Raw genomic sequence first — 15,725 nt, 5'->3', positions numbered from 1 at the left:
AGACTGGCCATGATTTTCAACAGTTCCCAGTTAGACTTTGTAACAACTGGGGAGTGTTCAAGAAGCCCTGGGCTTCAGTAAGAGCCTCAACATCTACTGACCTGGGTTCACCTGTCTGCTCTGAACTACAAAGGTTCCTTGCCTCTGGAACTGTACATGAGTTAGTGGAAGGACCACAGTGAAAGGAAGCACAACAGAACAGAATTACATGTATTCAAGTACCAGCCACAAACACAGTAGCCACTGAATGCCATGTTGTAATAAGAGATAACTGTAAAACATTGAACACCAAACTTCCTTTTCACTGCCACCTTTGCCTTTACGCTTCTGAGAATGCAAGGGCAAGGGAAAATTGGATACTTGGAAAAAGTGAAGCAAATAATATGAGGAACAGATCTGCCCCACAGGATCAGACTGGAAGTAATTTCATTCCTCTTTCTGGCTGCAGCAGTAACCAGGAGAAAGAAGAAGTGTACACTGTGTGGGACAGAAACTTTATGGGCCTCCAGCTAAATCCAAACTGCAATGGTTGATCATCACTCTGGAATCTATCTGTCTTCAATTTCTCTAGTCCATCTTCAAATGTATTTCTGTTGTTTGTCTTGAAAACCACTGTGGGAACATATTGTGTACTACGTATTTTTTTAAGCCCTCTATCCATTCCTGACACTGTTGTCAGATATGAGCTGTTCGTAGGCTTCTATGCAAGCCAGTTCAGATGGTTTTGCTGTAAAGAAGTGGATGGGGATCAGCATTTCCAGATTACAGCTCTTAATGCTCAAATAAGTGGAATGAATTATCCTTTGGATATACTGCCTCCATTGCTTAAGTTAAGAAGACAGCTTAGACAATACAATCCTTCATATTAGGTGAAATGAATTCCAATAAATTTGTGTTGGCAGATTCACACAGGAGATCTGTGGGAGAGTGAAAAACCAGGCTTAGGTTTTTCATTCATCCTCTTTAGATCACTGTTAGAAGAGTTATCGACAACTTCACCTACCTTCAATTTCTAAATAATCCAAAGTCTCTACTTTTGCTAGCCCAGCCATATCAAATGAAGTTTGTCTACAGTGCAAATGGGTTCTACTATGGATAATTGCCGGGGTTTGGAAATTGTTAACTCACTTGTCTACCATTGGTTTCTGTGTTGCCATAGTTATTATATTGTCTCCTTGCATTGGCTAGCCAAATGGCCAATCCCCTCCTTTGCCCAGCAGCCCTTATAAGCTGTGGGAAATTTGAATAAAGCTCTTCTTCGCTGTTGGATTCCCTGCATGGTCTCTGTCTCCTGGCTTAAGTGCCTCCGCCGCCAGTCCCTGCCACGAGGGACGGGCGGCAGGGGGGTGATTCCAGCCCTGAAAACCTTCACAGAGAGGCCGGCAGTGACCCCCCAGAAACCCCTCGAACTGCGACAGATAATCACAATCTCATTATTAAGCAAAAACTGTTGTAATCTAACTATATATTGAGGATGCCAAGTCCTTTACTTACCACTACACCTGTCTTGAAAAGGAGGTAATGGACTGTCTGTGTCACATCTGCAGCGTGCATGAGGTTGTGATAAGGATTTTTGTGTTTGCTGTAGCCAACCTCCAGAGCTTCCACAAAGGACACCAGGGCAGAAATGGGAATCTAAGTAAAGCATCACAGAATTAAAGAAAAAAAACCAAAACAGCTTTAATGACTAGCATTCAGAGAGGAGTATTTTGATAAGAGGTTTCCAATGAGCAGTTTTTACTTGACAAATAAACAAAACACTAAAACATCTGAAACAGGCACTCGAGAGAGAGTGAATTCAGGTTACTACTTCAACCTGGTTTTTCCATCCATAATTACATTATAGGTAAATCATTCCCACACATAAACACACAGAAATAAGTATACTATGAAATGCTGTCTGGAAGACACATGGATTATGAAAAGTAGCAGTGACCACTTTATTGATTGTCCCTGGAGAAATATTTCTAAATAGGCTACAAGCAACTGTCTGTTGCCTTCACAACCCACTGGAATACTCTGCTTTACTATTCACATTCAAGATTTTCTAATGAAACACATCATATAGCAAGTCATTTATCAGACCTCTAGGTTTTCACAGCAAAATCCAGCCTGTCCATCCTATGGGATTGCCATGTTTTTCTGACTCCAAGAATAACTGCAGACACCCAAAAAAATGCAATTGAGGGGATTTCTAGAGAGGAGACTATGCAGGCTGTAATGTATGCAACCGGTAACATGGGCAACATGGGTTCTCCAGTTTCACTGTTTCCATAGAGGAGCACTGCTGTTGTCCTCTTGTGTACATATAAGTAGAGGATGCAGCTCTGATCAGACACCTTCTTCAAAGATGTCTCATCAGACATGGGCAGTTTCTGAAGAAGTACAGGACCCAAAGACCTGTAAACTCTTTCCAGCCAAAGTGAGTGCAGACTCATGGGAATTGAAAATGAAAATGTCAAAAGAAGAAGGGACAGCAGAGTATCTGTGCGAGGGGAATGGTCAAGATCTAGATGGCAATGTTTCTGCCATCCAAATTTAAGCCTGTTCAAAGTTGGAGGAAAAGATACATAACATTTGTATCTGCAAATCTCTGTAACAATTACAAAACTATAGAAGAGTTAGGGTTGAAAGGGACTTTTAAAGATCATCTAGTCCACCTACTCCTGCAATGAGCAGAGGGACATCTCCAATTAGATCAGGTTTCTCAGAGTCCAATCTGACCTTGAATGCTTCTAGGGATGGGGCATCTACCATCTCTCTGGGCAACCTGTTCCAGTGTTTCACTACCTTCACCATAAAAAAAATCTTCCTTACATCTAGTCTAAATCTACCCTCTTTTAGTTTAGAATCATTATCCCTTGTCCTTTTGCAACAGGCCCTGATAAAAAGTTATTCCCCATCTTTCTTATAGGTCCCTTTCAAGTACTAGAAGGCTGGAATGAACATTCATCAGAACCTTCTCTTCTTCAGATGAACAACCCCAACTCTCACAGCCTTTCTTCATAGGAAAGGTGCTCCAGCCCTCTGATCATTTTTGTGGTCCTCCTCTGGAGTGGCTCCAACAGGTCCATGTCTTTCCTGTGCTGAGAACTCCAGACCTGGATGCAGTACTCCAGGTGGGGTCTCATGAGAGTGAAGGAGGGAGCAGAATCACTTACTGGCCTAACTAATCGTAATGAATTTGAATTTGCATTCATGATCTCTTGTTCTCTTTTTGTGCCTGCATACTTGAGGGTCCTATGAAGCTCAGGAAAATGACACCATCATTCTGAGAGGATCATATGCAGCATTTCCCACGGATGTCACATGGAAACCTGTTTGGAACCCCATCTACTTCACGGTGTCCCATTGCAATTGAAAGTACTACTTAAATCACATCTGGTCTTGCTTATTGAGGAAAGTGCAGCGTTCAAAAAATCTTCAAAGAGCACTAAAATTGCCTTTTGAATGGAACAAAGCAGGATGAGAGGGAAGTTGAACAAAATCTAGGATGGAAGAAAATAACCATCTTCTAACTACTGACCTTGAAACGGTTGATCAGATCATAGCGCGTGAGAAGTTCATAGAAAATGAATTTCAGTGCATGATCCCCACTGGCATCGTTTAGTGCAAATACATCAAAGGACCACTTGTCAACATTCTGCAAGAGTGGGTAGAAAAGGCAATTAATATGGTCATCCCTTTTATCATCATAGTTCAATTTCTCTCACTTTCTCTCACAATCTACAAATTGAGAATTAGAGAAGTGATGTCAGCATATATTTTCTTTTTTAATAAATTCTTCAATTCCATTTAACCAATGCAGAATCATCAGGATACTCACAGTATCAGTATACTCATCAGTATTGTATGACTTGAATTTAGGAAGCTTCCATTAAGAACATGTATGCTGTTTGCTTATTCTAAACATGGCAATTCTCTACACTAGAATTTAATCCCCAAAGGATGAATCCTAATAGATAAAAATTCTGGTGTGCTTTAGTACCTGAAACATTGAGATGGCCTATTGGGGCTGATTTTACCTCTCTCTGTCCTCTACCCACATGTTATGTCTATAAAAAAGAAAATCAAGAGATTGAGGGCGGAAAGTTCACTTCCCAGCTCATAAAGCTAAAGTATAAGGTATAAGCCTTCTTGCAGAAGGTCAAGTTCAATTATCAACTTTTAGGGAAGGCCATGGAAGCTGACAGCACTCATTATCTAGCAAGATGAAGCTACTTGATCTCAGAATTGGATGTTTCTGAAACTTTAAGAAACTTTCTCTCATCCCAACAACAAAGAGATGCAGATGGGAGTTACAGCTAGTAGAATGATATACAGATCAACCATGTAGCTGCATCTGGCACAAGACCAGCCTTCAAGTCAAATGCAAAAGACATTTTAATCACTTTGTGGTTGGTCCACTACACATCAATATAGCTACTGAACTTCCTCTGTTCTGAATGAGACCAACATATTTTGTTACCGCCTCTTTCCAGCATGAGGTGATCCTTCCTACTCACATAGTGCTGATTACAGATAGAGCTCAGTATACCTCTTGTGGCACTACAGTCCACAGAGAGGCTAATTAGCGAGTGAACATCAAGGATGCTCAATATTCAGCTCTTCTTTCACCTATCCCAGTAAATTACTTGCTTACCGAGCCGCTGATATTAGAAGCTGCGAGGAGCTGAAAGATTGAATGCAGTGTCAAGCTTCTCCAGAGATGATTTGTGGCCCAAGTCACAGAAAAGCAATCATAAATTACAGTTTTTCAACACTTTCATTAGGCATTGGAGAGTAAAAACAACCAAGAGATTAAAAAGTTCCACCAAGAAGCCCTTGAACAAGCTTAGAAAGTGAGAAATAGAAATGAGAGAAAAATAATGCCCAGGGCAACCACTTGGACAATTTAAAGTGTTTTCTTTTTTTTTTTTTTTTGGCATTTGTATTTTTTAATCACTTATTTTGGTCATTGAAGTAAATTAATTTAAAACTTGCATATATATAGTAATTTGCTTCTGGGTCATAAGACATCAAAAATAATGTGTCAACTGTGCTGAAAGTTAATTCACTGTAAGGCAATCTTATCTTGTAGAAATAAAAGGAGTTTGTTCCTTTATTGCATTTTCCCTGCAGATAATGTTGTAGTCTTGCCTCAGATAAAATTTACCAAATTGTGAAACTGCAGACTAGCACATCCGAACTGTTCTTCTGCATGAAAGAATGGTTAATCATATAGATGACAAGTTTCACAGGAGAGTTGTTTAGATTTTAGTGAGGGAGAAATTCTTGGTCTTGTCAGTCAAGAGAAGTTTTGCTATGGACAATAATGACAGAAGCATTTTACTCTGAATCACTGCGGGGGGGGGGGGGAATCTTCTTACCAGAAGCATGAAAGTGTCATAGATGGCCTATAGGCTTGCAGCAACACCAGTTACACTTTGAAACTTAGTGGATTTTACGACCTTAAAAAAATTTTAACACAGAAGTGACCCCTATACTGGGGAGAGATCTAAAAGCAGAGATAATTTCACACATGACTTGTGACAGAGGAGAAAAACTTTTTCTTCTCCCTAAGGAGAGCAGGAGAAGCAAGGGAAACTTTCTGTTCTATACATGCTAGATTACTGGCCCTGTAGGCTCAGTAGAAGTGCATAAGATGCTCTTAGTCACATATGACAACTGTAGTGTAACAGAAAATAGATCCAAGACATAATACTACTCAGTCCTGTGTCCTGATTACTTGGCCACTGATCCACTGCTTCGGGGAACCTAGAGATGAAGACAAACACTAATTGTTTTTAAAGTCAGTTTCTTGACTTTGTCTCTTCTTAACCTTGAAGACTTGTTTTATAAGTCAACAAGTAGTATTTCATTGTTTTACTAAAACTAACCCCAGTTTGCCACAAAGCTGTGATTCCACAGGTTTTTATTACTCAGTGCAGATGTCCTGTTGGCCATAGCAGCAAAAATGATAGCATGCAGTTCAAAAATAAGCTTGTTTTGACTTCATGCCATCTCAATCCTTGTACTTATTAACATGACTCTGAGGGGAATGTTGATTATGGCAATCCAGAACAGCTGAAGAGATGTGTGTGGTACACTCCTACACCCTTTTGCATGCTTAAATCATCAGGTCATTTTACAGAGCACAATAAGCACTCAGGTAGTTGTAAGGTTTTTTTACTAGACCTTACTGGACCAAAGCAAGGCATAAAATACAACATTTTCAATGGAGGAGATGGGACTGAGAAATTTAAGATGAAATTTTTAAGACAGAAAAATTCACAGAATCACAGAATATACTGAGATGGAAGGCAGCCATGAGGATCATTGAGTCTTACTCTTAGCATGCACAGGACATCCCCAAGAGTCACTCCATGTGCCTGACAGCATTGTCCAAATAGTTCTTGAACTCTGGTAGGCTTGGGGACCCCACTTCCGTGGGGACCCTCTTCTGCCTTCTTCAAAATAAGTAACTCCCATTTCAACCACATCCACTACCAAAACCAAAGCCAGTCAGGCAAAAATATGTTCTCACAACAGTTTTGGAAAAATATACATTCTAGAGTCCACAGTGGCCAAGTGGGTGTTATTTCACCCTGAGCAAAATTATTTTGTTGTTATTGATTTATTTTAACTTACTCTAGCATGATCAATTCTCTGTATGACTCTTAATCATTTGAAAACATAGAAAAAAGAGAGGGATTCTGTAAGGTTTAAGTCAACTGAGAGTAGCTGATGGATCTTCAAATGTCTTGTTGAAGGAACTCAAGAGAAGAGGTGCCATTATAGATATATTCCCTCATAAGCTGGTTGGAGCATAGTTGCAAAAGAACAAAGAATTTAGATTCCACTTGCACGAGTGAGGGTAATGAAAAGGATTGGGTACCCTAAGTGTAAGTCTTTCCAGTGTGGAGCATTGCAACAAGATGTCTTCATGAGCTTTACACTGCGTATTGCCCCACTTTATCACCTTTTTTCCCCATTGCATGGCATGGTTGAACCACATGCAACATGTAATCTGCAAAGCTGTATAGGCAGCTGGTTGCTAACATCTGTTTGTAGTCTTGATAATTCCTGTCTAAGTCAAGAATTTTGCAATTGTCCCATGGATTGAACCTTTGGGGTTTTTTGAGACTAATTATGACTAATCATTTTTCCTCTGAAACCTCAAAACTCATAAAAGGGTCAATATTCATAAACTGATTGTCACCTTGAAGACCTGAAGCATGAGAAATTCCCTTCTCTTACAGCAATTGATCCTTTTCCTTCTCCACCTCTCTCCATCTGTATTTTCTTTCTTCCCTGTGGGATGTTGTGATTAATTCCCAAGTCCTTGATTTAATCACTGTAATCTAGAACAGAGCTGTAACCTTCACAACCTGAAAATGGCCACAGCCTTGAACTCTGTTCTTTCCTTTATTGAAAGGATATTCCCTTAGGTCTCTTAAATGATTAATGTCTGTGAACTAAACTAATTTCAGAGAGAAGGAAAGGCCAAGTACTAAGACTCCCTTATCAAGTTGAATATCACAGTATTATCTTATGCTTTGTATAGACCCCCTTTCAATACCTTTTTACTGGGATTACCTTTAGCACTCCAATTACAGCTGGTGGGTAGCTCAAGCCAACCATATTTGAAGTCCGTCTGTACATTCTACCAAGACAAAATAGATAAGGCAACACATAAATAGAATTAAACAAAATAAAGCAATCAACAAAAATCATAAAACAACAGACCACTACAGGAGACCTTATTTAGCCCAGGAAACCCTAACTGCAATTTGGTTTTTTTTCTTTCCATCTTGTTCCTAACTTGCACAATATCCTCTATACTATTCTTATTGTATAGCCTAATTTGAGCCTATATGCTCCCCATTATCTCATAGCTTGGCTACCCATCAGGCCATGACAAAGAATTTGCCAATACAAGGTCTTCATCGGGGGAAAGGCTACACTCAAATAACAAGATGTTCCCAATTTTCCATTGCATGTGTCTGTACTGATCTTTCAGTTCCCTTAGTCCTTGCTGGTCCACATGCAAGCTAATTCTGAATGTTCCTCAGAAATCATTTGTATGCAATGAATCAACTCCAGTTTGGTACAGCTGTTACTTTTGTATGTATGTTGTCAAGATTAGTATAAAACCTTTTGGGTGTTCACCCCATGTGTGTGTTTCAGGGAGTAAGAGAGAAAGAACAAGGCAAAAATCAACATCTGTAACCATACTAAAAGCATGTACGTAGCAGATTTTAAACTTGATTATAAAGCATATTTTAAAAAGATTATAAAGTGTGTACTAGATTTTAAACTTGTTTTCAGGGCACACTGTGTTTAACAGGCTTAGTGAATGCAGAAGCATTGTCATAGCTAAAAAGCCTTTTCACAGGTCATCCTTTTTTGCCCTTAGGCATCACTGGAGTAAAAGGAGATGATGGAGGGCTCTCCCATCTGAAATGATGCTGTGTCAAGTCTTCCTTCACTTCCATTTTTCTTTGTCATGTTCTGTACTCAGACCTGAAAAAAGTCATCCCCCTTTGAAGAATTATATTCACCCATTCCTCAAATTACAAAATTTCTTATCCCTTCCTCCCTCCAGTCAGAAGCTCCACAGCCTTCTCTTAAGTGACAATTCAGGCAGAATCCCTTTCCCTTAGCTCAGGAGAACCACAACCCTCCTCTGGTGCCACATTATATCTCCTTTGGGCCACGGCGATTCAGATCAGCTGCAAAACAGCCTACTACAGCCTACCCTGCAGCAGTTAATTTACTTCCTTGTTAAGCAAGTCCCCCACCAAGAGTGAGGGTTAATTCACAAATAGCCTGTCAAACCTAGGAGAAACCTGTTCCAAGGAAAAATGACAGGTTTATGCTTATCACAATTTGCTGCCACTCTTAACACATGTACAGTAACTGGTGCACAGATAAAAATATTGGCTATAATCATGCCGAAGGAGGCTTTTGTGTATCTGTGTGGCTTGTGGTCTACTCTCTGATACACCCAACCTCCTGCACAGAGGGCTGTTAGGCTGTCACTGCAATTCTGATGAACAGTGAGTGCTCTGCTCTTCCATTCCTGACTTGAATTTTGCTATTACAAAATTCTCCCAGGGATCTGGGAGCTGCTGTCTTTCAGGCCGTCTAAAGACTGTTGACAGTTTCACATGTGCCAGCCCTCCTTCTAGCTTGAATGAAGAGAGTCAGCAAAGAGTTGTTACTTGATAAGAAAAGGTAAGATTGGAAGTGAGTCCAAATTGAAATGATTAAATGCTTTAAAGGGTTCAGAAAACATAATCAGTTCTGGCAACAGATTCTGATGTAAATCGCAACGGGGAAGGCTAAGAGGACTCAATGGCTTTTTTGAAATCCCCCTGAACTCTAAAATTTTCACATCAATCTTGATCTATAGTTCTTTCCAGTAATACTATGATAAAGGATTTTGTTTTGTTTCTTAGCAGTTCTTCATGAGAAATACTGGACCACGGAAGTAAACAGAGCCAAGGGGGAGTTTGGTCTGGCCTGACTGAATATTGAATGCTGTCTCTCCTGACCAAGGACTATGCAGAAATGCATATTCTCTGTCAAAATTACACCAACTGTGCTATTACATCTGTGCTATACTAAGAATAGATGAAACAGAACTGTTTCAGATTGCAATCTGTTACTTAATCCCAGATTTTGAGGCGTTATCCAAATCTGTGTAGGAACATCATTAGAAGCATATTAAAGTGTTCTTCATTCAATAGAGTAACCTACTAGTTCTCTGAGGTCTTCCGCCCTAAGGTACTGTCCTCCACCTCCCGTAATTGTGCAAAATCTGTGGTACCTGGGCACTTACTAGAACAAAGTAATTACATCCTACTTCACCTTTCTACAAATATCCCAGCTTGCACTGCATGGACAATACTCCTGAACCGGGGTTTTTCCTCTGTCCTTTTGAGCATCATCCCCATTTGCCGCGTGAAGGTAGAAGCCAACCAGTCACGGACCTCTGAGGGCACAGAGTCAGACTGAATATCACTGAGTTCATCTTCTGTGTCCAGTAAACGCCTAGAAGGGTGAGGAACAATCGGTAAACAGACTCCCTTAGAGACCACTACAACATCATTAAGAAAAAAACCCTTCACATATATTCTAATTAAAGCAGCTGTTAAAAGCCTTTGGTTTATCATCCCTAATCAAACACAATTATATAAGTCTTCAACAGTTTGTTTATTCTCTCGTATACTTAAATTTCATCTTGTAAAACTCACTACTAGGCTGACAAACAAGAAGTATCAGCCTTCTGAAGCACAGCTACATAATCATTCACTGACTTCACATCTTCAGCTCATCAATATTTCCAAACTTTCTGCCCTTCAGAGGTAATTTATGGTCATTTCTAACTTCTGAGTTAGTAACACACAGTCCTCTCCTTTCCCATTCTGATCATCTGTGGCAACTCCACAAGTGCATTTGCCACTGGATAAATGGCATATAACAGAAAGAGGAACTCCTCTGCAATGTCTTACCAGTCTACCCCTATCATGACCTGGAGTAAATTTTTTTTTAATTTCAAAGATATGATACAAGCGAAAAGATTTAACATTATTCAAAAAGAATAAATTAGTAGGAATTTAGAAACTTTCAGAAAAAGTGGGATACAATTATTATGAAAACATTTCTCCATGAGAATGTATATTACATTTATGATTTCTTTTTATCTCCTTCCCTGCCCCACAAAATTTAAAAAAGCTTTTAAACCAAGGACTGAAGATCTGCTCTACACAGAATACAATATTGTAATGATTAAAAACATATTTTCTGCCAGTAATAAATTTTGGCTCAAATTTCCCAATTGACATTTAAGTTACAATTTTATGTCATTGGTACTAGATATAAGAGTGCTGATGTCTGGAGTTAACTCACCTAGTTTCGTCAATGTATACTGACTCAAGAACAGTCGCAGCATATTCCAAATTCTTCTTTAAGTCTACAACCGAAGCTTCCCCTCTCTCTAATTGCTTTACCAAAGACCGCAATCTAAAAAAAAAGCAAAACAAAAATCTGATGACTATAAAGAGAAATAGGTTTGACAGTGAGTACCAGTTCCCAGCATGAAACCTAGCATACATGCTTGACAAGTGAAAATTTTGGAAGTTTACAAGTTTCTTGAAGCCACATGCAAGAAATCAACAAAAATCACTTTTCAAAGATCAGTTACAATGATGCCAAGCAAACAGTACAATGCATTTAGGCTCAAATAAGTCTGCGAGTTATCACAGTCATAGAATCATAGAATATGCTGAGTTGGAAGAGACCCATCAGTATCATTAAGTCCAACTCTTGGCCCTATGCAGGCCACCCCAAGAATCACTCCATGTGCCTGAGAGCATTGTCCAAATGCTTCTTGAACACTGGCACGCTTGATGCTGTGACCACTTCCCTGGGGAGCCTGTTTCAATGCTCTACCACCCTCTGGGTGAAAAACCCTTTCCTGGTAACTAACCTAAACCTTCCTCAGCTCAGCTTCATGCCATTTCCTCAAGTCGTGTCACTAGTTACACGTGTGAAGAGATTACTTGCCTCTCTGCTTTCCCTCATGAGGACTTTGAATACCACAATGAGGTCTTCTGTCAGTCTCCTCTTCTCAAGGCTGAACAAACCAAGTGACCTCAGCCACTTGTCATAAGGCTTCACCTCCAGACCCTTCACCATCCTTGTAGCCCTCCTTTGGATGCTCACTAATAGTTTAATGTCTTTTTTATATTGTGGTGCCCAAGGTGAGGTCTCACCAGTGCAGATTAGAGCAGGACAATCACCTACCTTGACCAGTTGGATAATTTAAAATAGAAATCATGCGGAATTAACACAGGAGCTGAGAGGACAATTTCAATCCAGCCATAAGACAAAAGTAAGTTTTTGAATAGTATCTGTTAATAAACAATAGCCATTCATAATGATTGATGTATACATATGCAAAATTGTATTAGAGTATATTCAGGAACATTACCATAGAAATACTATACAAGGTTAGAAAATGCTATGATTTTCATTAGATCAAGAGGCCACCCTTAGACTATCCTGTCTATACTAAACAGAACTCATGGAAGTTTTATCAGATTATTATTATTGTTGTAAGGGGGAACAGACTTTTTGAAAACAAAAATTTGTGCAAAAATTGTCTCATCTGTCAAAGACAATTAATATATTTGTGTAATTTTCTTTTCTCTTTTCCTTTTTCACTCTATTAAATTAGAAAAAGAAAGGAAGAAAGAGAAGAATAAAATCTAAAGGGAAGGAGCAAAATCTAAATATTTTCAAACAATCCAGTTTGTATGCTTATAATTAGAAGAAAATTATCATTTCGTTAAAAGGAGAATGGGATAAAGACTTGAGAATTTAAAACATTTTTGTGAATGTCCTCTTCCTTGTTAAACAGAAGCTAAATAAACATTCAAATATATATTTAACAGTGTAGCAGAAATCATCAATTGTTAATTTGTCCTGTTCAAGATGCAAAAATGTAGAGGAGCAGTCATGTCACCTATAATTTGTCCTCTAATTAGGAGACTATTCTTCCTCATCTTTTTCTGTATTCTGTGGAGTAAAACAGCCTTTTCCACAAAGCAATTCAGAACTAGAGCCCAATATAGGTGTCTGCTTTCACTTTATTAACTGTCATGGCTAGGCTTTGCGAACAAAGATTTCGGAAAGGTTCTATCCACATTAAGCAAGATAGACATGTCCAATTGCAAAAGGCACAACAGAAAGACTCCTTAGGTGGTATATTCCGCAAGGCACGATTCTTTCTGCGTTGCCTTTTCTCCTCAAGGGTGATCCTGTGTGCGTTCTCAAAAGCATCAGCAGCGTTAAAGATGGTGTGTCTCCAGGTCTCCCGATTGGAGGCCAGAGTAGACCAGTTATGGTGATCAATATGGCCAAGGCTGAGATGTTGTTTCAGGGAGTCCTTGTATCTTTTCTTCGGGGCTCCTCTCTTGTGGCAGCCAGTAGCAAGTTCACCATAGAGCAAGATCTTAGGGAGGCGGTGGTCCTTCATCCTGGAGACGTGCCCTGCCCAACACAGCTGTGTTCTCAGCAACATGGCCTCAATACTTGTGGTTGCTGCTTGTTCTAGAACAGATGTATTGGTCACATAATCTGACCAGTGGATGTTAAGGATTGTGTGGAGACAGCGTTGATGGAAACGTTCTAGGAACCGCAGGTGGTGGCAGTAGATGACCCATGATTCGGAACCATGTAAGAGTAGACAGCACAAGGGCTTTGTAAACACTGATCTTGGTACTTTTCTTCAAGTGTTTATTACACCATACTCTTTTATGGAGTTTTCCGAAAGCACTATATGCCTTTGCTAACCTGTTGTCTATCTCTCCATCAATCTTACCATCCGAGAAGATGAGGCTACCTAGGTAATTAAACTGCTGGACTGATTTGAGCTCTGATTGGCCAATGGTGATATGGGGATGATGGGGGACTTCCTGAAGTGTTGGTGGATGGAGAACTTCTGTCTTCTTTAGACTGACTTCCAGCCCAAAGAGCTCAGCAGCATCTGCAAAGCAGGATGTTAAACGCTGCAGAGCTGCTTCTGTGTGGGCGACAAGGGCGGCGTGTCCTAGTTAGGACAGCTGAGATCAGTTCATCATGGTGGGTGTAACCCAAAACTGTATTCTATAGCCTTCCTTGTCATTTCCCAGAAACTAGACTATTGTTGTCAATAGACTATTCGCACCCCTCTGCCCATAGAGCCTGACTCCTCAGGCTATAAACTAGGTGTTAAGAGGCCTGTGAGATAGGAGGATGTTTCTGTCCTCACACCCTTTGTGAAACTCCCTGCCCTGAGGGGAGTACAAAGCATTCCTGCCTGAACTGGAGGATATATAATCTTGGAGTTTTGGAACATTTTTCAACCCACTCGTGGGATCCAGAGGAAGGCTGCATCTCATCGCTCTCAACCAGACTTAGACCATCACTGGACTGCGATCACCACTTTGGCCAGACTGCAGCAGCTCTCCCACCAGCAGGTTCTTCCCCTCTCCCTTTACTTTGGACTCAAACAGGGCCCAAGGAACACCATTTTGTTCATGCCCCAGGGTACTGGGTTATACATTTGGGTTTTTTGTGGGTTGAGACCAATTGTTTGTTTGTATTATTGTACTTACTGTATTATTTTAATAAATTGTTATTCTGACTTATAATCTCTCCTTTGAGTTGAGTTCATTCCCCCTGCTGGTTAACTTTTAAACCAGCACACAGCGTCATCAGCATAAAGCAGCTCCTGGACAAGATGATTTAAGGTCTTAGTGTGGTCCTTCAGTCGCCTTAGGTTGAAGAGGCTTCCATCAGTACGGTATCGAATGTAGATACCGTCCTGATCCTTGAGGTCTGCCGTGGCCCTTTGGAGCATCATGCTGAAAAAGACTGTGAATAGAGTTGGTGCAAGAACACAGCCTTGTTTCACAGCATTGGACATTAGGAAGGGCTCAGAAAGTGCATCACCATATCTGACTTGGCCGCGCTGATCCTCATGAAGTGAGATGATCATTTTAAGGAACTTGGGGGGACAACCTAAACATTCCAAAATCTGCCATAGACCTTTTCTGCTCACAGTATCAAAAGCCTTGGTGAGATCAACAAAGGTTACATAGAGACCTTTATTCTGTTCCCTACACTTCTCTTGCAGTTGTCTGAGAACAAATACCATGTCTATGGTGCTCCTGTTGGCTCTGAAACCACATTGGCTTTCAGGCAGAATTCCTTCTGCTATAGCGGGTATTAATCTGTTCAAAAGTATTCTTGCCAGGATTTTGCCAGCAATGGAGAGCAGAGTAATACCATGGTAATTTGAACAGTCTGATTTAACTCCTTTCTTCTTATACAAAGTGATGATGACTGCATCAAGAAGGTCTGATGGTAGTTCACCTAGTTCCCAAGAGCGCACCACAAACTCGTGAAATTTAGCATGGAGTGCATGGCCCCATGTTTCCAGATTTCAGGTAGAATTCCATCAACCCCAGCTGCCTTGCCAATTTTCACCTGCTGTATGGCCTTAAGGTTTTCTCCCATAGAGGGGGCAGTATCCAATTCATTCTTCACTGGTTGTTGTGAAATGGACTGAATAGCTGAGTCTTGAACTACACGGCTAGTACTGAAAAGAGTCTGAAAGTGTTCAGACCATCGATTCAGAATGGAGGTTTTATCTGTCAGAAGCGTTTGACCATCAGCGCTGAGTAGAGGGCCTTGGACTTGGTATGTAGGCCCGTATGCTGTTTTCAAGGCCTCGTAGAATCCTCTGTGATCACCTGTATCTGCGCATAATTGAGTTCTGTCAGCTAGATGATCCACCACTTGTTCTGGATGTCACGGAGTTTCTGTTGGAGCTTGCTGCATGCAAGATGAAAGGCTGCTTTTCTTATGTGACAGGATGGCAATGCAAGGTGCACTTGGTGAGCAGTTCTCTTCTTCCTCAACAATTCCTGGATCTCTTGATTGTTTTCATCAAACTAGTCCTTGTTCATCTTGAAGGAGAACCCTAAAAATGCTTCAGAGGATTGCTGGATGCTGTTTTTAATATGGTGCCAGAGTGTTTGAGTAGAGGGATCTAAAGAATCTACCGAATGATTTTCAAGCCTAGTTTGAAGTAGTAGGAGCCTAACCTCCTACAGTAGACATATGCATGAAGTTCTTAAAATGAAGTGAGTATCTGTATTTCCTTGCCATTACAATGCCCCTGTGGCATC

At 40.4% G+C, this 15,725-nt stretch overlaps 1 protein-coding gene across 6 annotated transcripts in view; it reads right to left on the bottom strand.

The window, feature by feature from the left end:
- Positions 1–15,725, bottom strand: part of LOC103755376 (calcium/calmodulin-dependent 3',5'-cyclic nucleotide phosphodiesterase 1C) — a 190,300-nt gene that overhangs the window by 70,555 nt on the left and 104,020 nt on the right. For 5 of the 6 annotated variants that reach the window (XM_018075442.2, XM_018075443.2, XM_018075447.2 and 2 more), the window contains 5 exons: positions 10,897–11,010; positions 9,856–10,038; positions 7,579–7,645; positions 3,527–3,643; positions 1,495–1,635 (listed from right to left, as the gene is read on the bottom strand). In XM_018075442.2, the coding sequence (XP_017930931.1) occupies positions 1,495–1,635; positions 3,527–3,643; positions 7,579–7,645; positions 9,856–10,038; positions 10,897–11,010 (622 nt within the window). Of the gene's footprint in view, positions 1–1,494; positions 1,636–3,526; positions 3,644–7,578; positions 7,646–9,855; positions 10,039–10,896; positions 11,011–15,725 lie in introns of those variants that run through there. The other variant, XM_018075448.2, reaches the window with a different exon arrangement.

Source organism: Manacus vitellinus, unplaced genomic scaffold (assembly GCF_001715985.3).
Source record: "Manacus vitellinus isolate BGI_N305 unplaced genomic scaffold, ASM171598v3 scaffold_3_pilon, whole genome shotgun sequence".
Taxonomy (NCBI): Eukaryota; Metazoa; Chordata; class Aves; order Passeriformes; family Pipridae; genus Manacus; species Manacus vitellinus.
Note: the sequence above shows the minus strand (reverse complement) of the source record. Positions and strands in the feature narration are given on the sequence as shown.